This window comes from Aspergillus flavus, chromosome 6, assembly GCF_009017415.1.
Source record: "Aspergillus flavus chromosome 6, complete sequence".
Taxonomy (NCBI): Eukaryota; Fungi; Ascomycota; class Eurotiomycetes; order Eurotiales; family Aspergillaceae; genus Aspergillus; species Aspergillus flavus.
In genome coordinates this window covers 239,252-259,514 of record NC_092410.1, presented here as the reverse complement: position 1 = coordinate 259,514, position 20,263 = coordinate 239,252, and the positions used below count along the sequence as shown (strand labels likewise).

The 20,263-nt window shown below is 47.5% G+C and overlaps 7 protein-coding genes across 7 annotated transcripts; 3 read left to right on the top strand and 4 right to left on the bottom strand.

The window, feature by feature from the left end:
* Positions 1-297: 297 nt before the first annotated feature.
* F9C07_2095182 (amino acid transporter) lies at positions 298-2,772 on the bottom strand. The gene is made up of 7 exons (XM_041294329.2): positions 2,063-2,772; positions 1,583-2,001; positions 1,392-1,532; positions 1,090-1,304; positions 828-1,025; positions 626-769; positions 298-566 (listed from the first exon to the last, which is right to left on the bottom strand). The coding sequence occupies exons 1-7, from the start codon at positions 2,260-2,262 to the stop codon at positions 483-485; spliced, it is 1,401 nt and encodes a 466-aa protein (XP_041149700.1). The 5' UTR covers positions 2,263-2,772; the 3' UTR covers positions 298-482.
* Positions 2,773-5,344: 2,572 nt separating this feature from the next.
* F9C07_7934 (uncharacterized protein) lies at positions 5,345-6,060 on the bottom strand (the record flags this gene model as incomplete). Its single annotated transcript, XM_041287015.1, has 3 exons — positions 5,345-5,692; positions 5,881-5,903; positions 6,039-6,060. The coding sequence occupies 3 exons, from the start codon at positions 6,058-6,060 to the stop codon at positions 5,345-5,347; spliced, it is 393 nt and encodes a 130-aa protein (XP_041149701.1).
* An 877-nt stretch (positions 6,061-6,937) lies between these two features.
* F9C07_7933 (uncharacterized protein) lies at positions 6,938-8,650 on the top strand (the record flags this gene model as incomplete). The annotated part of the gene is made up of 1 exon (XM_071511696.1): positions 6,938-8,650. The coding sequence occupies one exon, from the start codon at positions 6,938-6,940 to the stop codon at positions 8,648-8,650; it is 1,713 nt and encodes a 570-aa protein (XP_071367617.1).
* A 349-nt stretch (positions 8,651-8,999) lies between these two features.
* Positions 9,000-11,090, top strand: F9C07_1728650 (uncharacterized protein). The gene is made up of 4 exons (XM_041294344.2): positions 9,000-9,351; positions 9,413-9,423; positions 9,498-10,121; positions 10,201-11,090. Exons 1-4 carry the CDS (start codon positions 9,348-9,350, stop codon positions 10,954-10,956), a joined length of 1,395 nt encoding a protein of 464 aa, XP_041149702.2. The 5' UTR covers positions 9,000-9,347; the 3' UTR covers positions 10,957-11,090.
* F9C07_1728700 (cellulose-binding protein) lies at positions 11,090-13,291 on the bottom strand. Its single transcript, XM_041294360.2, has 2 exons — positions 12,409-13,291; positions 11,090-12,354 (listed from the first exon to the last, which is right to left on the bottom strand). The coding sequence occupies exons 1-2, from the start codon at positions 12,778-12,780 to the stop codon at positions 11,224-11,226; spliced, it is 1,503 nt and encodes a 500-aa protein (XP_041149703.1). The 5' UTR covers positions 12,781-13,291; the 3' UTR covers positions 11,090-11,223.
* A 1,120-nt stretch (positions 13,292-14,411) lies between these two features.
* F9C07_7930 (defensin domain protein) lies at positions 14,412-14,843 on the bottom strand (the record flags this gene model as incomplete). The annotated part of the gene is made up of 1 exon (XM_041287027.1): positions 14,412-14,843. The coding sequence occupies one exon, from the start codon at positions 14,841-14,843 to the stop codon at positions 14,412-14,414; it is 432 nt and encodes a 143-aa protein (XP_041149704.1).
* Positions 14,844-17,988: 3,145 nt separating this feature from the next.
* F9C07_2108974 (kinase-like domain-containing protein) lies at positions 17,989-19,872 on the top strand (the record flags this gene model as incomplete). The annotated part of the gene is made up of 4 exons (XM_071509050.1): positions 17,989-18,129; positions 18,250-18,612; positions 18,686-18,930; positions 18,972-19,872. The coding sequence occupies 4 exons, from the start codon at positions 17,989-17,991 to the stop codon at positions 19,870-19,872; spliced, it is 1,650 nt and encodes a 549-aa protein (XP_071367616.1).
* Between the last annotated feature and the right edge of the window lie 391 nt (positions 19,873-20,263).

Sequence of the window (20,263 nt, the reverse complement as noted above, 5' to 3'; positions counted from 1 at the left end):
TTTAGGAATGTCGGTAGGTGTACTCGGCTTCTGGCCGACCATGTCTTACGCACTAGAGCATTATATGGCGTTGTTGTTACTACCCAATCTTGTCTTACTAGTGAACCTATGCTATCCTTTGCCACTGGTTCTCGGTGAGGTCATTAGGATATGTTTCTGGCCGATCACTTCGACGTCCCAAGTGTGGTAGTGCATGATTCTCAAGTCTTCGCTATGGGTTAATATTGACTATGTCTCAAATACTACGTACACAGAGGCAAACTTGAAACCTTGATTATTGTATAATTTGAACAAGCACGGTAATTTTACTAACGATGTTCCTTGGTTGCATACGTCTAGTTACACCTGACGCCCATTGCCCTGAAAGAAGCAGTATACACATAGTCGTAAATATCATAAAGTTTTCAACGCTCATGTTCTCGAAAAGGATGATGCGGAAATAAAGTGATCCAAGGATACTGGTACAGTAGGAAGAGAAAGCACTAGGCAGTGTTCGCACATGAAAAGCTTTGGCTACTGGGATTGTCATGAATAGCCTTGCCAGAGCTGTACAGACCAAGTCCACACTAAATATCGTTAATGAGATAAAAGTCACAGGACACTGGTATAAATTAGTCTCACTTACCATTACAATCCCGATGCAGATACACAAGGTATTAAATAGCGTCAAGAGGATCTTCTTAGGTGACGAAAACCAGAGGTTCTTGTTCATATACAACCAAAAGGCACCCGGAAGACCGAAACTGAACCAACTAGCGAATAAGGCAGTCTAGAGATTATGGTCAGTATAGAACTGGTCGCGTTTTTTACAAGCAGGGAAAACACACCATCAAGCTGAGCAGGTCACTGAAGACTGGAATGGCCGAAGCAATAACCCAGGCAACAACCCATAGTGCTACAGCGATTCCAATCCAGGAGCCCACAGCAACGAAATCACGCTTATGCATGCGATCGGTTCCGGCGAATACGCGGGTATATATAGATTTGCAGGCGATATGGCCGTTAATGACACCAGCAATCAGGATCTGAAACTGTTAGCTGGCGAGGTCCATACGTAATAGAGCTCAACCATTTGCCAATGGATCTTACCGTAGGCAAAGCAATGCCGTAAGCAATCTTTCCAACCATTGGGCCAGCTGAACCAAGTGCTGGAGATTCAACCCCTTCGCCAGCATATCGGTAAATCACAACACCACAAACGAGATAGAGGGAAATGTCGATACATTGTAAGAGTGACAGCGCCTTTGGAAAGTCTTTGGGGTCTTTCAATTCGGCAATAATGTTAAAGAATGCGTTATGGCTCGCTATGTTTGGTCAGACTTGACTTCCTCTGGTGTCTGGGTCCAATGGCCACTGTGTGTCCATTGTATTCCTTGTTGAGTTTGACTCACCATAGGATAGGGCGATATTCAAGGCCGAAGTCACTCCGATTACCAGGCTCGGGTGATTGACAGCAGTAGTAACAGCTCCTGGTTTCTGAATGCCGATCGCGATCATAGCGATCATAACCGCGCTGAAGATACTTATAAACGCTGGTATCTGATCAGTAGGTGTAATGGTTTGCTAGAAGGATGGAACTTACAGGCCAATGAGAGCCAGGACATCTTTGCCAACGTCCGCGGCAGCGACATCAAGAGCGAAACAATAAGCCCAACTATACCAAAGACAATAGAGCAGGTGCCGTGGTTGGTAAGGGTGTTCATGGCGACCGTAAAAGTCAGGATATGGCTTGCCATGAGGAAAACCAGAAAGAGCATCTGGCCGACAAACAGCAGTTCCCGGCCGAGTGGACCCATAAGCATTTCGCCGGCATCGGCCATGCTAGAGATATGAGGATATCTCCATTTAAACTGCCCGATCACGTAGCCTGTATAAGATGCTATGAGACCTAATGAGATGAGGATAATTATTGCGGGGACGAAGCCAAGGTTCGCAATAGCCGCTGGTAATGATAGGATGCCCAAGGATATAGTCTCTGCAACCATCAACAGGCCACATTGCCTGAAGTCATCGTGCCCATTAGCATCTTGACTCATTTCTAAAATCTCACACGTCTTCTTACCACCATTTCAAGACCTTATACTTCACCTCCGCATGCGTCTCGTCACCAAAGGCATCCTGGCGGGTTGGTGTAGGCTCTATCTTTTTTTCGTCGGCGTGAATTGCATCTGACATTTCATTCCGTTGCTCCTCCAATTCTGATACGATACTACCTGACGGGGAAATGTCCACAATTTGAGAGCTTGACGTTACTCGAGGCATCGGTTAATATGTCGGTTCTCTCTGGGTTTGTTTGACGGGGTTCGATCGGAGAAGGCCAAAGACTTGAAAGCTGCGGAAATCGGGGTAACGTGAATTAAGAGTGGCTAGAAGGAATGGAAAACTCAGAGGGAAGGTAGAAAGTCATATAAGCGCCATTGAGCGCCAGTTCCTACATATATGAGCGGGTGGTGGAACGTGTGGAAGGCCACGGCTAGCGGCCACAGAATTGTTTGCGGGGAACATGCTATGTCTACTCCAATGAACAATAGACGAAAGAACGGCAAAGTATACAGAGCACGATGGAGCAAAGTGGATCTGAATGGGGATCTGGGGGTAATGTGGACTATGATAGGGGCTGATGCCAGATACCGTTGATACGAGATAGTGATTTGCTGATATTTGCCGCACACCCTTACACAATTAGAATTGGAATTTTTGCTAATACAGTTCTAGTATGTACGTCAGATGCCAACTTGTAATTCTTCTGGAGCAGAATCTTTATTTCACGACCCATACTCGTAGTGCTATGGTAGTACCCCAGGTTTTCGATGAACCCGGGGTCATAGCAATCTGGGGAATAAAACAATTGATCGCATTACTCACAGGTTGCAAACACAACATCCTTCGCCACTGGATGCACAAACGACGTATCGGATATGTATCTGGGATCATCCCCAGCCTTGCGTGGTGCTCCATCGTGAAGACTCCCTCCAAGATATCTTTCCGGGAGTCACCTGCCTATTGCGGCCGGTAAGCAGTCTAAATTTGAGGCCTTTTCCAAATAGGTACAAGATGCAGAATAAAGTATGCTCCGTGGCACGTCAATCCAGGCCTATTAGACCCTCGGTTCCGGAATTGCCTTCCTAATGCGGTTTCTTATCTTCCTCGGGAAACACCACAATCCGGATCCCTTTATACAAAGCCTAGACCTGAGAATAACTGTCTCATGCAGCTTATCTTAGTCCGTCATCTTTCCAGTCGCATAATGCAGGCTGTGTTTAAAGGTTAAATCTCTAGGTTTATTGACGATTTGCGAAAAGCGGATTTGGGGTAGGGGAGTCTTGAACATAGCAGGCAGCGACAAAGAAATTCTGTTTATTAAAGTAACCCACAGTAAGCTAAATTCAACAATATACACTTTAAGGCCACTACTATGTATATCCGATGACGTTCATCCGCCGCCAAAACCTGTCGCGTTGGCCGAAATGAGGAGAACCGCTGGTATTCTGCGTCAACAGCTCCCGGGTATCATTCTAGGGAATATGGTGCACCCGTTGTAGCTCACTCCTCTCAATAGAATATTGGCTCGGATTGCCTGTCCAGTAGATAGTGGCAAAAGTTCAGGCATCGAGACGGGAGGTGGTGGTTTCAAATGTAGAAGTTCACTCCGTTCACCCGATCCCAACAAGCCCTTATAAGTACTTGCAAAGGCCGTTTAGTATTTGTCCATTATTGTAACAAAAGGATTCCAATCAGGAAAGGCAGAATAATACACCAAGCGGACTCACTGCCCCTTCTGTTGCCTAAACCCATGACGCTCATCTTCATCAAGGAGAAGCACCCTGTGGCCCGTACCCTTGGAGAAAGTGATTGATATCTCCTTTCCAGGTTCGGATCAACTCCCAGAGCCAACCTTCGTTATATCGTGGATCTATTTACCTCTTAGCTTTGCAGTGAAGACCAAACTGGCCCAATCCTTCTTGTTAGCGCGCACCGAGAACCTTTTAACAAACAAGTCTGTATCTTTTTTTTCTCTTTCTTCTTACGCTTCTTCTTGTGCCTATTCAAGGACTGGTTGGATATCGATATCGATATCAATGTTTATGGCAAGGATTGAGAATCGCTGTGGTGAGTATAATGTAGTAATCCTCTTTGATAGCGAGCGTCAATGTTTTATATAATATAGTAAAGGCCCTCAGTGGACCTCCGGGTTCTACTGTAGGTGACGGTGAGCAAGGTTCCCTGTCAAGTGTGATTGAGATCGACAAATCTCATTATCGTATAAGTAACAAAAAGCCAATGTGCATCATCTGGCACATCTTGAGCTTGGATAAGCACTGACAATTTAAACTTTGGTCCCATAAGTTTCCTCAAATTGGTCCAGACAGTCTATCATCGTATTGGGGTGCTCTCAAATACCATTTGCATATCGCCAGTCCGTAGACTTGTGTTAGCGCTTCCTGCCGGTTCAATCAGCTCAGTAGCTTCCCCTAGTTTGCCGAGAGGTATGAAGAACTTAGCAAGACTCGGAGAGGATATGGCTCGGCACATCGACCAAACGGCTTTCCATAGACGACAGGAGTTGAGTATCAACGAAACCATAGTAATATTAAAGCCTGATCCAATTCAAAGGATTCCAATACTTCTAACCTTGTGCTCTTCTTTCACTTGCATTTGCTTCTGGTCAAGGCTCCAAGTCTGATCTCTCTTGATTTCCTCACATAGCTTGTTCTTCATCCAGCAAGCTTTAAAGGCTCAGAACAGATTATATAGTACAGGGCCCGGTCGAGCACAAGGCTCCAGGACCCTGTGGCAGCTTTGCTTGCCCTATGCCCCGCCGAACTAGCCCCGAGGAGGAACTTTGAACCTTCCCCTGGCGCCTCTTGACAACAAACGCAGCGGGCGTACTGCATATTACAGAGCACCATTGGCCGTACACCGCTGTAAACGGTAGATAGAAGTTGCGCTCCAAGAATTCACATCATTCTGTCGGTATCTTAAATGCCGAAACCTCGATACTCTTGCCGGAGGTATTGATGGCCATCCGGATTGGTGGGATGGCACGATGAATGTGCTATCTTGGGCGCTGTGCTGTAGCGACGTATTCCTCTCCACTGGGAAGACTTTTGACAGGTTCAGTGTGTAAGTATAAGCAGCTTGGAGGTTGAGTTGACCGTTGATGGCCATCCTAGTATTCGTCATCGTTATTCTACCTCACATACAAACAACGTTGTGAGTGTATGAAGGTTTAGTGCGTTACATGGGTGTACGACAGAAGAAAGGACCTCAAAGCCTCCAAGGACGTGGTATTGAATGCTATCACGGTGGTTACCATCTACCACCTAATTAAATGAGCAATCATTCACTCATTGTCATCTTCATCGTTGTAATCCTCAGCTGGCTCAACTTCCTTCACTTTCAAAGCTTTCTCCCCCTTTGTGACCATGGTGCGGAGTATGGCCATCACTCCTACAGGCTTGGTGATTTGCCAGACCATGTCATCCATCTCGTTCCAAATGTAGCATCGCTTGCCTGACTGGAACATACACTGAGGAGTACCCGTTTCCCGCTTGGAGGTCATGACAACCTGAGGGTTTGATAAGCCGAACCTCCTCGCCATTATCTGTCCTTGACTGTTTTCGCCTTTCCATATCAGGTCAAGTTGAATTTCGGCGGGATCGGTAGTCCATTCGTCTGGGATGCTCTTGCGCTGATGCTATCACGTCAGAATACCTTATGTCCTTTGTCCCTTCAAAACATAAGTCAACCCTTGACTTATAGGGAGGTCCATCATGCTATGATTGTATATTGCGGCTGTGGAGGAGAGATGCCCTGGGGTCATTAATCAAAAGGTTTTGAATGACAAATGTCAGAATGATGTCCCGAGCGAAGGCTCACGTGGTTGGGAAGTAACCAGCGGACTATTGTTATAGTAGCTTAACAAGTCTTGGTCACTCACTGTAGTTGTCCATGTATGTCTGGACTATCGTGTCTAGTTGGCCCTAGGATCAATACTCTGTTTTTTCTTCGTTTTGAATTATGGTGAATGAACATACCTGTCTTTCGTGCTTTCGCCATTTTTGCAAGTATAGGATTAGTTTTATTTTTGATTTTTTGACATTTTCCAACACCATCGCATGCATGTTATGTGTGTAGTAAGTTTCCTGTAGGAATTGCTGTCAAACTTTCCTTATTATAGAGCACTAAGAATTGAATACAGTCGGGTATATAATAAGTGCAGCGCGAAAATGTGCCGAGTGCATCAAGAATGGGCGTCCGAGAAAGTGCACTTCGTTTCCGTGAAGATTTCGTTCATCGTCACTGAACTTGTTCTTATCCTTGGCTTTCAGTAGTATTCCCGCTGTTCTCGAGCGGAATATGTGGTCTACACGTGTTTCAGCTCATTTTCCTGCGAGTGAGATCAATTAATCGGCATCCTGAGCTCTTCATCGTAGACACCAGAGATTTACATTATCCATGCTACTGGGCCGGGCCTTCCCTCCGCGCTATATATATACAGAGCGGTAGCCAGTACCTCGCAGGCATGTATGACCAAAACGGTCACTGTTAGTATGTTGATGAGCTGTGAAGAAGATGATCTACAGTGGGACCTTGTATTAATAACTCGACATGATTTTCCATAGTAAACCAGTTGAGCCCTATCCATGCACTGTCAACGTGGCAGGCGCGGGGTCACGAGATGTGAGAAAGAGTTAGTGGTGATAACGTAATCCACCCCGACCAATCACCACTCGTCGGTCCCTCAATGTCGGTCACGTTTTCGGACGCCACTGGTTGAAAGCAGAGGGTCCCACGTGATACCCGCAAGCGTAAATATAGCAACATTTCATCAATTTGTCAAGAACCCCTCCTACCGGTCTCTCCAAGCTAATAGTCATAGCCCTTCAGTGAAATAAGGAGAAAGTAAGCAAGAAACATAGAAGGAACGAAGAAAATGGCTTCTCCTTCCGCCTCCGATCCTCTTCGCTGTCACCTCACTTATGAGCCGGTGCCCCTGAAATTTGGTACCAGCGGCCGCCGTGGCAAAGTGGTTGATTTGACACAGCTGGAAATTTACACTAATGTACTGGCTGAGATTCGCTATCTCCAGTCCCTCGACCAACAGGAGGGTGGTATCAAGCGCGGCGATGACTTTTATTTTGCGTATGACCTTCGTCCCAGCTCCACAAGCTATGTTGAGGAGGGTCGCGGAGGACTCTCTCAAGCGGTAGAGCAGGCGTTGAAGGATGAAGGCATGCATCCCATCAACCTAGGCGCTATCCCTACGCCGGCATTGACCTACTATGCCCTGAAACATGGTAAGGGCAGTATTATGGTTACCGGAAGCCACATTCCGTTCGATCGCAACGGATACAAGCTCAACACTTCGAAAGGAGAGCTCCTGAAGAAGGACGAACAGCCTATTAACAACAATGTCCAAGTCACTCGGGAAGAACTACTGTCACAGCCATACGCCGAGTCTCTTTTCAATCAACAGGGCATGCTTCGCAGCGCCCCGTCCAACCTCCCACCCGTTGCCCCTGAAGGGAGAGCTGCGTACATCCAGCGCTACACGGATTTCTTCCGGGGCGAAACACTTAAAGGCAAGAAGCTTCTTGTCTACCAGCACTCTGCCGTTGGCCGTGACGTCCTAGTGGAGATCCTCGAAAAGCTTGGAGCTGAAGTCGTGACTGCTGGCCGAAGTGATACATTCGTACCGATTGACACTGAAGCTATCGATCAAGCCCAACTTGACACTGTTCAGAACCTCTACGACAGCACTGGACAGCAATTTGACGCGGTAGTCTCTACTGATGGGGACAGCGATCGCCCTCTCATCCTAGCCCCTGAAGGAGGCAAGCTCCGCTTCTTCGGTGGTGACCTGTTGGGCATGACTGTCGCCGAATTTCTCGGTGCCGACTCCGTCGTGGTGCCTATCAGCACTAACGATGCCATGGATCGTGGCTCGCTTGCTAGTGTCACCGAACCTAAGACGAAGATTGGAAGTCCTTACGTGATCGCTGGTATGCAGCACTCCCTCTCCAAGGGACGCCGTCGCGTCTGTGGATGGGAAGCCAACGGTGGTTTCCTCACTGGCTCTGACATTGAGCGTAATAATAATATCCTCACCGCACTCCCCACTCGTGATGCTGTTTTGCCCCTGCTCTGCGCTTTGTTTGCAGCGGGCAACCGTGGCATCACCCTACCCGAACTGTTCGCCACGCTGCCCAAGCGTGCAAGCCGTGCCGCTTTGATTCGGAACTTCCCTCGCGCAACTAGCTTGAAGATTATCGACCGTTTCTCCCCACCAGAGTCCACGATACAGGAGGTATCCTATCAGGCCGATCATGTTGTCGCTTACAACGGCAGCCGTGCCCAGCTCGAGGTTACGGAGTCTCATGCCAAGAAACTCGAGCAGATCCGCCAAGAGCTCGAGACTGTGTTTTCCCCAGAATATGGTTTCTCTTCCATTGCCCGTCTGAACTACACGGATGGAGTTAGAATCATCTTCGCCAGCGGCGATGTCGCTCACTTCCGCCCCTCGGGCAATGCTGATGAACTCCGTATCTACGCCGTTGCTGACACGCAGGAGCGTGCCGATGCAATCGCTTCCCAGGGTGTTGCTGAACCGAATGGTCTTCTGAGGAGTCTGGAGCGCACGGTTTGAGTGGCAGGTAGTTTGTTACGGCTAGCACATTTCTTTCGTCAGTTCCCTACATTCGGTGCGATGACCGCATGCCTTTGAGGCGAATGGCATTGCATTCACACCCGATCACTGTCTAGATTACACACACATTATAATCAACACTTCCTGATGAAAACGTTTCAACGTATCCTAATTTAATCTGAACGGCTTCCTTCCGAGCAAATGTTCTGAGCTTTACTTAGAGGCCATTCTTACAAGGAAATTGTCTTACCTCTCTCCACTGCTCCTACAGCTTCACAACAAAGGACATTTGATAATCCAATAACCTTCACAATCTATGTGATAAGGTAGCTCCGAATAGCGATAGCCACACTAGAGTGTTCTACTTGAGAATTCAGTTTATCAATGCTAAACTGTTGTATCAGGGCAACCATCTGGGAGATACTTCGAATACACCGCCTGCTTAATCTGGATGATAGGCCCTTGTACTATAATAAAAGAGTCAAGACATATATCGAACTTCCATTGGTAGCTGGCGCCGTAGCTGGCAGAATGAGGCTGAAACTACGAAGACTAACTTACGGCCAAGGACGTTGACCCCTATCCCTACCACCTCACTATTCAACCTTCGCTGATGTGCTGCTAATCATTTCCTAGCGACGCCAGGCCTCAACAACTATTGAACAACGTTTTCGGAGATACTGTACTGTCCAAGGCAATGGGTAAGGCTAGCCTACTGTGACCTGAGGCAGGGTCGCTCTGTCGCTAACCTTCCACCTATAGGGTACACAGAGGTGCGATTGATCCATGTGAAGCTATCCTTCGCCGCATGGTGTTCAGTTTCCACTCTGACCAGTCCAGCTTCTAGTATGTGTGTGTCCTCTGTGGAGTTAGTTTCAACATCGCTCGCATCAGGACACCTGACGAGCCCCCCAACTGTGCATGGGCGCACATTGGTGGTAGCCAGGACTGGGTCGATGCTTGGTGCGACGGTAAGGGGTGCTCCACTGAGAATACTGGATGTTTTTACCTTCTCCGGCAGTATGACGAAGTCGACAACGCAGAAGCTTCTCGCACTGAAACTTATCTCTTCTTCGATTTTGGGGAGGGAAAACCCCCTGTGTTGGGTCAGCAACTCCCAATCACTCGAGATATGGGGAGAAGACATGGTAGGATTGCCATAGACAAATGCGATGTGGAACATGTTGGTGGTCCACACTGTCAGGCATACGGAGGCTATCTCGGCCATCGGATATCTGCCCCAGAGATGCGGGGCTGTCGGACTTTCCAGAGTCTTGTTCCTAGGCTTGATAGCCACATTCAAGAGCCGGATGATCTTGATATTGAGCGCCGGAGCAAGGTCATCCTGACGGGCATTGACGATGCATCATTGCCAGAACGTGACGACTCCAATCACACTCCCACCCCCGTTGATTGGTTACCGGCAAGACATGCCGTGAGTAATGGTCGTATTGTTAACCCGTTTGTCGATGTATGAATTTTCCCTTCTACAAAAGAGAGAAGCGAAGTAGAAGAATGACCTCTAACTGCCGCTAACGTCAACGTACCAGGATTACAATATCTCCGATGCTGAATTCGCCTTTCATCCCTGGTGTTTCGGAACCTATATGCAACTCTCGCGGCTTCGCCTTGGCTATATAGAGGTTGACCGCTTACCGAGCTTTTTCCAGAATATAGGCCGCTACCCTCGTGACTTCTATTACTCTCCTGGATCTGACGTGGAGGAGGCTTGGTTTGTCGATATGTGGTCGTGTAATGCTGGCTCCGAATGGCTGGCTGCAAATCCATATCATGTGCCTAAACTACGGGAGCTCCTGGACAGAGCCATGACCACCGACGCATCGTTCAATTTACAGGCCGGTGTCTTTAATTCCCAAGCTGCTCTGAGGAACACAGTGAATGGGCCAGCCGTCACTTCCGATAACTTCTGTCGACTTCCGCAAGAAATAAGGAACATGATTCTCAGTTATCTGAATTCACGAGACATCGCGACCTTGCGGTTAGTTTCTCGAACCTTTTATCAGTTGCCGGTCTTTCTTTGGTATCGACTACTGAAAGAAGAGATGCCATGGCTGTGGGAGATCTGGAGTGATGAATCCCCTTATTTCTGGGCCACGGTGACCGGGGAGGACATCAAAAATAACGGACATAGGGTCCTGGATTCTCATACGTCACATCCCACCATCGTGTCACATACCATCGATGTTCAGGAACATCTGTCGCAGTGGACTCTACCAAAGCCTCCTATGGACGGACAAATTGGTATATGCTGTACCTTGATATCAAGCGCAACTGGAAGGAATTAAGAGGATTACGGAATCGGGAAAGAATCTGGAATTACCAGGAGAAGATGCTGGTATCTCTGAAGATGCATATCCAGGATGTTGCCATCTGATACACGCCGTACCTCGGACGCCGCATCGCCATGATTGGCTTTGCCGTTATGAGGTACCAAGTTCGACACCCGTTGGCTAATATGGACATCATAACATTATTTCATTATGCGCATAGTGTATCTGAATTGCTACTTGACACGCTATCTATTACAAGGTTCATGCATAGGTACAAACATATCAAGTAGAAATCGTCTGGTTAGTAGTCTGGATCAGCACCCGACGGTAAGTTGTCAAGGGATGAATGCCATTATCCTTGACCTCCAGAACCAAATGCAGCAACCAACAACCAGACGGGTTATCTCCCTTTCCATTGCAGCTGTCCTCGGAAGCGGGAATCTTGACCTGTACTTGTTGGCCATTTTGTACTGTAGTCAAGTTCAGTGCAGGGACCTGTCCTGCCACGTTCCAATCATCGGACCCCGGTTCTTCGTACTGGAACCAGTTGTACGACAACTTATCGCCATCGGGATCATAAGTCCCAGCGGTATCGAGGTTAATCGTCGAGCCTGCTGCAGCCGTCAGCTTGAAGGCAGCCAATTCCTTGCTTCCATTAACAGAGACAACGGGGTGATGGTTCGCCATGCTACTGTTCGCCGGGAGAGTCCATTGCATGCGAGCGGCGAAATCGTTCTGGTAAGCGTCACGCCATCTCCAAATAGTAGCATAGTTGGAGCTGAAGGTCTTGTTGTTGCAACCGACCACGCGATCTGCTGCATCGCTGTAGTGGTTATAGTCGACGGCCGTGGATGGATCTACCTTGGTATATCTTCCACCCCAAGATCCATATCCGGGGTTCTCGGAGTCACCCAGACCATTCTGGATCAGGTACAGGAAAGTTGGGGTATCGCCTTCCATGATAAACTTGAAATCGGGATAAGCCACACTCCCGTAGGGTCCAATCTGGATGTTGTCGCGGAGCCACTCATGGGTCACGGTGGTTGAATTTGGACCACCCTCGTCCTTATTGTAGTACGTCTCGCCGGAGATGGCGATCCAGGTGGCCATACCATATTGATTCCATCCATGCGTAGACGAAATGTAGAAGATGTCTGGGTAGTTGCGACGGATCCAGGGACCTGTGTCGTCTTGGTCGGAGATGGCATACACACGCAGCTTGGAACGCATGGCAGCCGCGTCTTCGGACGAGTAGTTCTGGTGGATCTTGTACAACACCTGGGCCAGAACGTTCGTACCACCCCAGGCGAGGACCCAGAGGGGCGTCTCGGATTGGGACTGAAGACGTTCTAGAAGGAGCTTTCCACCGTCGCTGAGTGTCACGTTGCCTCCCACTGCTTTCATGCCGTAGGTCTAAGACGAGTCAGGGTTTGTGTGATTACAGGCTGTGGGAAACGGGTGGCTTACCGCTGCGCCACTGCGCAGGATACTCCGGAAGTAATCTCCAGAGGCATACTGGGCGTTGGGAGGAGCATGCTTGTTGAGGTTATTGGTGACGTTTCCATAGGCGTTGATCACTTGCAGCATGTCTTCTGGGTGCACTGCATCTCGGAGCCAAGTGGATGTCGATGCGACAAGACCCTCGGTCTTGAATTGGTTAGAGTAAAGGAGGTACCGTGTCAAAGACTCTTGGTCATCTGGTTCATTCGAGATATCCGATAGGATGAACACCCGCGGTTTGTCTTGGTAGCTCAAGAGGGACGATGTATTGACAGTCTTGCAGGCGGCCTGGACTGCCAGAGTCCCTAGGACCGTAAGTCTCAATAAGGATGCCACCATTTTGTATAGCTAAATGGGCGACAAATGATATGAGAAAAGGACGGCTCGAGAGGAGAGATCAACGGGAGAACCGTGTTTTTATATATCCCGTCCAGGATCCGACTCTGGATCCGAGATGGCCCCGGGATTGAAGACGCAGTTCCTAATTGACCGATCACGGCATGCCTGAACAATTCTCGGTTCCCTACCGTCATACCCCATTTCCTCCATATTTCCATGAAAGTCCGACAATTCCGATTGAAGAACCCCACATTCCTCAAGAACCATGTGGGATAAAGTGGAGAAAATACTCCACGGGCAACGGCGGGCTCGCCTCTGACTGGTCAATTCCTTGAGAAAATTGGGATGAGATCCCGTTCATATAGCCCGAACAGGAAATTCTAAGCACTGCGTAGCAAATTCTGCGCTGTTCTTTGACTCTCAGCACACCGTACAGCCTGAGTAGGGTCTTGGATGATGTCAGTCAACATGTTTTATATCATCCCGGCTGAACGTTTTATCGGTGATGATTCATGACAATTGTTTAGTACCCATAGCTATATATCTAGTACGGCATGTGAAGCCAATCTAGTGAGTGATTTTCGCAACATAGGCCCCATGTCTCCCACACTCTGTAAACAAATTTGCCGCCTCTAAGGGCCGCTTAGGTAATAACTCCGGTCTTCTGCTTTCGGGATCCCGCCACCGCAGGGTCCTTAGTTTATTCATTTTGAGTCCATTGCAAACTTTCACCAGCGGGCCCTAGACTCAAAAATAAGGTTGGCATAGATCGATGATAATGGTGAAAATATGAGTGGGAGAAGCTTTGCGAGATATTTATGTTCTTGGTTGTCGCTCTATGTTGGAAGATTCGTCGTTAGCCTACTAGCGGGTAGATGAAGGAATATATATCAACGTGCAACTAGCTTGAATGGCGAAATACTGTGTAAAAGGTTCTACATTGTGGAACTTGTAGTTGAAGAAGGAAGGAAAATGGTTAGTAAAACATACTGGATGAGTGTTTCCGAACTTTTAGTTAGGTAAATGCAAATTTATATCACGATAGAGCTCGGCAAGTCGAACCGCAACCACGGTAGCTGCACACGAAGTATTCAGCTTGATGTTTACAATGTTAGGCGCATACTAACACGGAAAGCGCCGCGAGCAATTCGAGTCACCCGTGGTAACCCAAGAAGATATTGTAATCGTTATAGGCTAAGACGTGTCACTACTCTAGAGGACATGGAGACAAACTGGGGTCAAACGCAGGAGTAACAAAAGCCCTAGATTGTTAGCCTGATGTACTCTGAACTTGCGCCAGTTGAGCATATATCAAGATTATCTTCATGTCGAACTGTCTCTAAAGGAGACAAGATTTTGTCTTCTACAATATCTACGGGAAATCGGAGCAGGATATCGTAGGCCCTAGGGAACATTCTATCCTTTTTATGAAGTAATGGACTTTGCCAAAGATCTGTGAGAAACACATACTCAATCAGGTTCAAGAATTTCCACATTTGCACTAATTACAAAATAACCCAACAACAAATAGAATTTGACAAGAAGATAAAAAAAAGTCAGGATAAACAAATCAGCAGTCTCCACCTCCATTTAATCCTGAAGGTTGTTGAATCAGGTGCACGACTCAGCAATCAGTTGCACGTGCAAACCTTCTGGTCAGAGCACTGGCCACCGGGCTTTCCAATGTAGGCGCAGTGGTTTTCGCAGATAAGTCCACCAAAAGGATCGGGGAAGTTGCAGGAAATGCTGCGCTTCTCCCTTGCATTCAGCTCTTTCTCAGCCCCTCCATCTATTCCAAAGTCCTTCAGGACCTCACGGATAGAGGCATCGCCATCGATCACCTCGTCGCTGCGCTTGCTCTGCGGGTAACAAGCACAGATGTCATTGCCAGGACAGCCATCACGGGGGAGACAGCGACCACCATTAGGGTTGCCCTGTCTCACACAGACGTTGTTGCAAACATTGTCACCTCCCACCATGCAAGAGATCGAGTCGTGGCAGAAGGCATCGGCCAAAGAGGAGCAGACGACGAAGGTCGCGATAACACCGCCGAAGAAACGCATTTTGGAGGGTGCCTATAGTGCAACTTGGTTAATTCTCCGTGTGGACAGTTGAGCTTGATTGGAATGCTCATTCCCCTTACAATTTGGAGTTCGAAAACAAAGATCACGTCAAGTGGATGGGAGAGGATTTCTTGTTGCTCTGATAGGCAATCGACTTGTGGTTCTTGGATTGTTGAAGATTCCCAAACCAGCAGACTCGTAGGCCGTATTTATATCCATCTTTCCCCTAAAGCTGTGTATTTCTGGCCTTGTTGATCTCTTGTTCCTTCTCGTGTTCAGCCTCCAACGAGATAACCCTAAATCCCTACCAATGTGGCCACCACGCCAGGAATTCTGCTGAACGGTAGAGATCTTCACGGAACACGAGAAGAGTGTGTCATGAAAAAGAGCCTTTTGAGGCAGGCAGTAATGGTGATCCGATGCCAATGATCCTATACTATTTTCTTGGCTAGTCCAGCCTGTATCCTTACGTATTTCAACGCTCGTATTTTGACTTGGTCGTCTCGGCACGCGGATCCACTAAAGCCACTCCCGACCCCGGACGATGAGGCTGGCAAGGATCGACGCCTGGCTGAAGCTTTTTTTCCAGAATAGAAGCCTCGTATCTTTGATGTTCCATCGTAATGCTCTCCAGCTCAAATGATAGGCATGATCATACGAGGTACACGAACGCCAACCCCACGAAGCGAAGATCACTATCAAATCCTGCCAATCTGCTATCATCAGTAAAAGCCCGATTCGATTAGAAAAGTTTAACTCTTTGCAGTTTTCCAACGACAATCAGAATCTGCAGGGCTATTCAGGGAACAGAACTTTAGGGTTAGTACAGCTAGCCCGAGTAGTAAAGACAGAAGCAAATGCCCAATGAGCCTCCGGCTACACAACATGAGCGAGCCCTGAACAACGTCTGGTTTACCTGAATAGGTTGTATTTTACGATTGGCTCCTCAGGTGGACATTTTGTCGACCCACTAAACAAGGTCCTTTCTCATTTTGAGTCGTCCAGCAACCTTGGGCGTTAGGACAGCGTTGCACTTCCAGACCAACCCTTACATTCGGCCGACATATGCTCGAGAAAGACGGTACGTAAGAAGATCATACAACAGATGAATGTCGACGCAGGAGTGGTTGAGTGGCAGTATTTTGTTTTGCTGGGAGTGACAAAAATAGACAGGTCTAGTTGAACAGACTCGCAAACTCGTGAATTTGCATTCCTTCGTATGCGTTCGTTTCGTATTGACTTCCTTTCCTTTCTCCAGTCAGCCCTAGGTGCTCAGCAGAAACTACTGGCCCTCCTAGTAAATAACTAGCAAGGATTTGCCGTGTGACTGACCTTTGTAGACTTCAAATTAAGGGTTTTAAGGCTTTCAAATTATAGGGTGTAGTCGCAGAGTAAAGTAGTTAGAACGGGGTACGATCACACCCAGCCTTCCATATAGTATCAAGTATTTGAAACGCTAACTCACCCCATACCCGTAACTTTCTAAATACTAGGAGAAGGATAAAAACAAGACAAGGCGAGGCTTACAGATTAGCCTCTGGTGCCTGACAAGGAGGCTGTGTATCCAATACGAGACTATCTACTGCTAATTCAAGGAGAAGGAAAGAGAGAAAACAGAAGCAAAAAATAAAAAAAAAGAAAAGAAAAGGGGAGAAAGGAAGTCAGTCCCGAGCACGATTTCCTATTACCATTAACTAATGGTGCATTCGCGGCTTATAGCCCGGAAAGGACAGCTATCGAGACTAGGTGCCACGATATATGTTTACTGGTTCTAAGAGCATGATAAAAATTGCTTGCGTAAAGCGAAATAAACAAACTGGAGCGCACAGATATTTGTGTACACACGGGCTTTACTTCAATATCTTGGAAGAATAGGTGACATGCTTCTCTAAAAGTCTACACAACACGCCGGACTCTGTCCGCGGTTATCCATGTCTTGTGGTAGTAAGCCGTTCGTGCTCTTTCTAAGTAGATGACCATGGAAGTACTTCCTCATATAAGCGACACACCAAGTGTACATCATGGTGTGAGCCAAACACAGCACACACGCAACCCTGACCCAAATATCAACCACAATAGAAACAACTGTATTTTCACAAGGTCGTTCAACAGACACCCAAATTTATGGCCCCATTGAACTAGTACCAAGTTGAGTAACAGTATGTATTTCCTACGTTCTTTGTTATCAAATCCAGAAGTATTTACGAAAATCCCTCTTAACGATGACTCCTGCCCTTCGCTAATTGTTTATGGTCACGCACTAAGGGATAATACCGATGAATTAACCGAGTACCACCACCGGGAAAAGAGTTGGAGACAACAAGCATCAATCTAGCTGCATTGCAAGGCCGTGAAATTTGCCGAAGACACGGGGGCGGCGGATGTTACAGCACCTACGCATGCTAAAAGCTAACACTGGCTGGCCTCGCAAGTGGATGACTGTCAGTAAGAGATATAAACGCCGATCTATGATTGAATTACTTCAACTGTGCCCCATCCTTCTTCGCGTTCATACCTGCCTCCACAGCAATTGTTGGATACTACTGGTATATCGATACAGTCAGCTCCAAAAATATTTCGATTTGCATGATTAAACAATTGACAAGAAGGTACCCTATACCATGAATGAGGACAGGCTCCTAGAATAATTCCGAGTCTCGTATCAAGGGAGCTAGCTAGGCTACCATCTAAATGCCTGCACTGCACAAAAGTCTGTCTGCGCTATTTTTAGATCAATGCTGCCTCAGGCAAAGTTATCACAGAACCGTGGCCACATGACCACTAACCTCGGCAACGGAATTACTATTTCCCTGATATGGCCTCCACTCCTTCATTCACCAAAGACCGCAATCCTTGGCGGATGGATGTAGGATTTACGCCCATTTGTCGCCCTGCAACAGTATGTATATACAATAGCTACCAAATTGTAGTGTCCCTAATTCCATATTTAGCAACCACGGACCTATGGTTGAGCCACTCCCCTTCCAAGCCAAACTCCGCCATGGCCCATGTTGGAGTAGCCAGCCAATTGCAGTTCGAATCGCCCTCAAGAATCCTCCGCTAGGTTTGCCGATCATGGCGATAAGTGGCATGTCCTAAGGCCAATCCAAAGCCATACCCTCTGAAGTCACGGTGTCACTACGACATGGAATGTCCATTTGTGCAACACACACAATTTATATTGCAAAACATACGATCTCTCGCCACGGAGGCACGCTATAGTGAGATATGGGGCACTGACCTAAATGGTGGCGAACCAAGAGTCGTAGAGGCTATTATACAAATGGTATGCATTGAAGGACATTCTCGAGATGAGGTAACAAGGGTAACACAGACAAAGCTTTTAAAACACCATTCTATAATTCCATCACTGTAACTTCCGAAAGCCCGCTACTCAATCTCCAAGACACTAGATTGGCGGCGCAGATGCGATCCACGGGCACGTATAGACAAGGCTAAATTGATTTTACCCGAGCTAGGCCTGTTCTATATTACTAAAAGTCGTGGAAGCTATGTTCTGTGGTCCACCATCGATGAGATGATCTTGAAGGGATTCTCGCCGTTGCACGAAGACCTTTCAACATCTGCCGGAATTAGCAAGTTGAGAGTCGCCATACTGGAACTTCTCGCCACTTTAGTCCTGTCCCAGCCAATGGACATTGACCGGAAGACCAATCAAGCAGTCAGTTGTATCGTCGAATTCCGGCTGCAGCAGAAACCAGGAGGAGGTAAAGGATATACGTCGTTTCGAGGGAAGGTCCAGGAGGCGGTCAGTGATTTGATTACACTGATGCTACCCCTGTCTTCTTGAGAAAACATACATTATCTACCCATCGCCTGAGTACCTCGCTATCTTGGATGCCCCCGAATACCTTCTACGGGGTACCATTCTTTTGCAAAAGCCGGAGGACCTAGCCGTTCACCTTGGCCCGGATATTCCACCGAAATACGGAGGAAATGGCAGGTCCCTATCCGAATTGAATTTTATTGAGCCACTTCAGCTTGACGTCGAAGGCCAGGGGAACAGACAGGATGAGCCAGAAGGAGAAAGCAAAGGCGATTCTTCAACGGAAGAAAAAAAGAATCAGTGTGTGGGCAAGCTTCACAGGGTGTTGAATCCATCGACAGTCAACAATGCACAACATCTCCCGAAGAACCTGAACTGTGTCTCATTTACTCGGAGGATATCGGTCCGCCTACGATTATCTTGGATCCAGAAGATCTGAAGGATGCCGAGGACCTCCTACCGGACAAAATGGGCGCTTGCCTCGCCTGGGCCGACACTGACATGCTTGTGAAGTTCAGTCATGGGGTTCGTTTGGCCGAGGTTGGGGCGCTTCATTTAGCATCCAAACGTACCACCATCGCGGCACCCAAGCTGCTGAGTGCATACATTCTTGACGGGACTAGATACATCATCATGTCGTATGAATATGGAACACCTTTTGAACAGTACTGGGACAATGCTTCTGAGACAGAACACCAAAGAATCCTCGCCCAATTAACGGACTACGTCCAGCAAATGCGAGCGATTGAAGGCAACTTCATTGGTGGGCTAGATTACTCACCTTGCCGAGATGGAGTTTTCGAAGGAGGCTATGGTGGTCATACAAAGTATAGCTACGGGCCCTACGAATCAGAGAGCTTCAACGAAGGCATGGTCCAAGCTTTGCGAGACCGGCTTCCAGCAAAGCTACTTGAAAGCGAAAACGACCCGCAGTCCAATTTTTGGGCCAGTGAGTATATCTTACAGCAGATCGTACGAGGGTCGAAAGGACACAAAATAGTGTTCACACACAGTGACCTTCATGAGGGTAACATGCCGGTCCGATCTGATAGTACTGTCGTGCTATTGGACTGGGGACTATCTGGGGTTTGGCCTGAATATTGGGAGTCTTATCGTGCCATATTTAATCCGCCATGGAGGACATCGTGGGATCGTATGGTTGAAAGATTTATTCCCCCATACTATCCATACTATGTGGAATACGACGTGATGAAGAAGATGTTCGGAACTATTTGGTATTGAAGGCATTTGGTGGACACATACCTGCTTACAACGTGTTTTGGCAAACGCATTCATAATGACATTGTACACCACGTGATATTCATGAGTTGTTATACTGGAGCAGAGTCGTGTATGAGTCATGTACAATCTGAAACTGGCTGTAGTACAGTTGTCAGAAGATGATTGCCTGATGATAATATCGGTGGGATGTCTTGTACGTTCGCCTACCATCCTATTCCTCCCTCCGATGTTGCATATTGTACAGATCATAAGAAGTGCTTCGATCACTAGACAGTTGATATTGTATTAGATTCGGAAAAGCACTTGTTCTGACACGTTGGCGTGGTGACTTAGCCGCCGAGCAACCATGCAGCCTATTACGCGCCGGGTGATCTTTGCTAGTCTCGCAAAT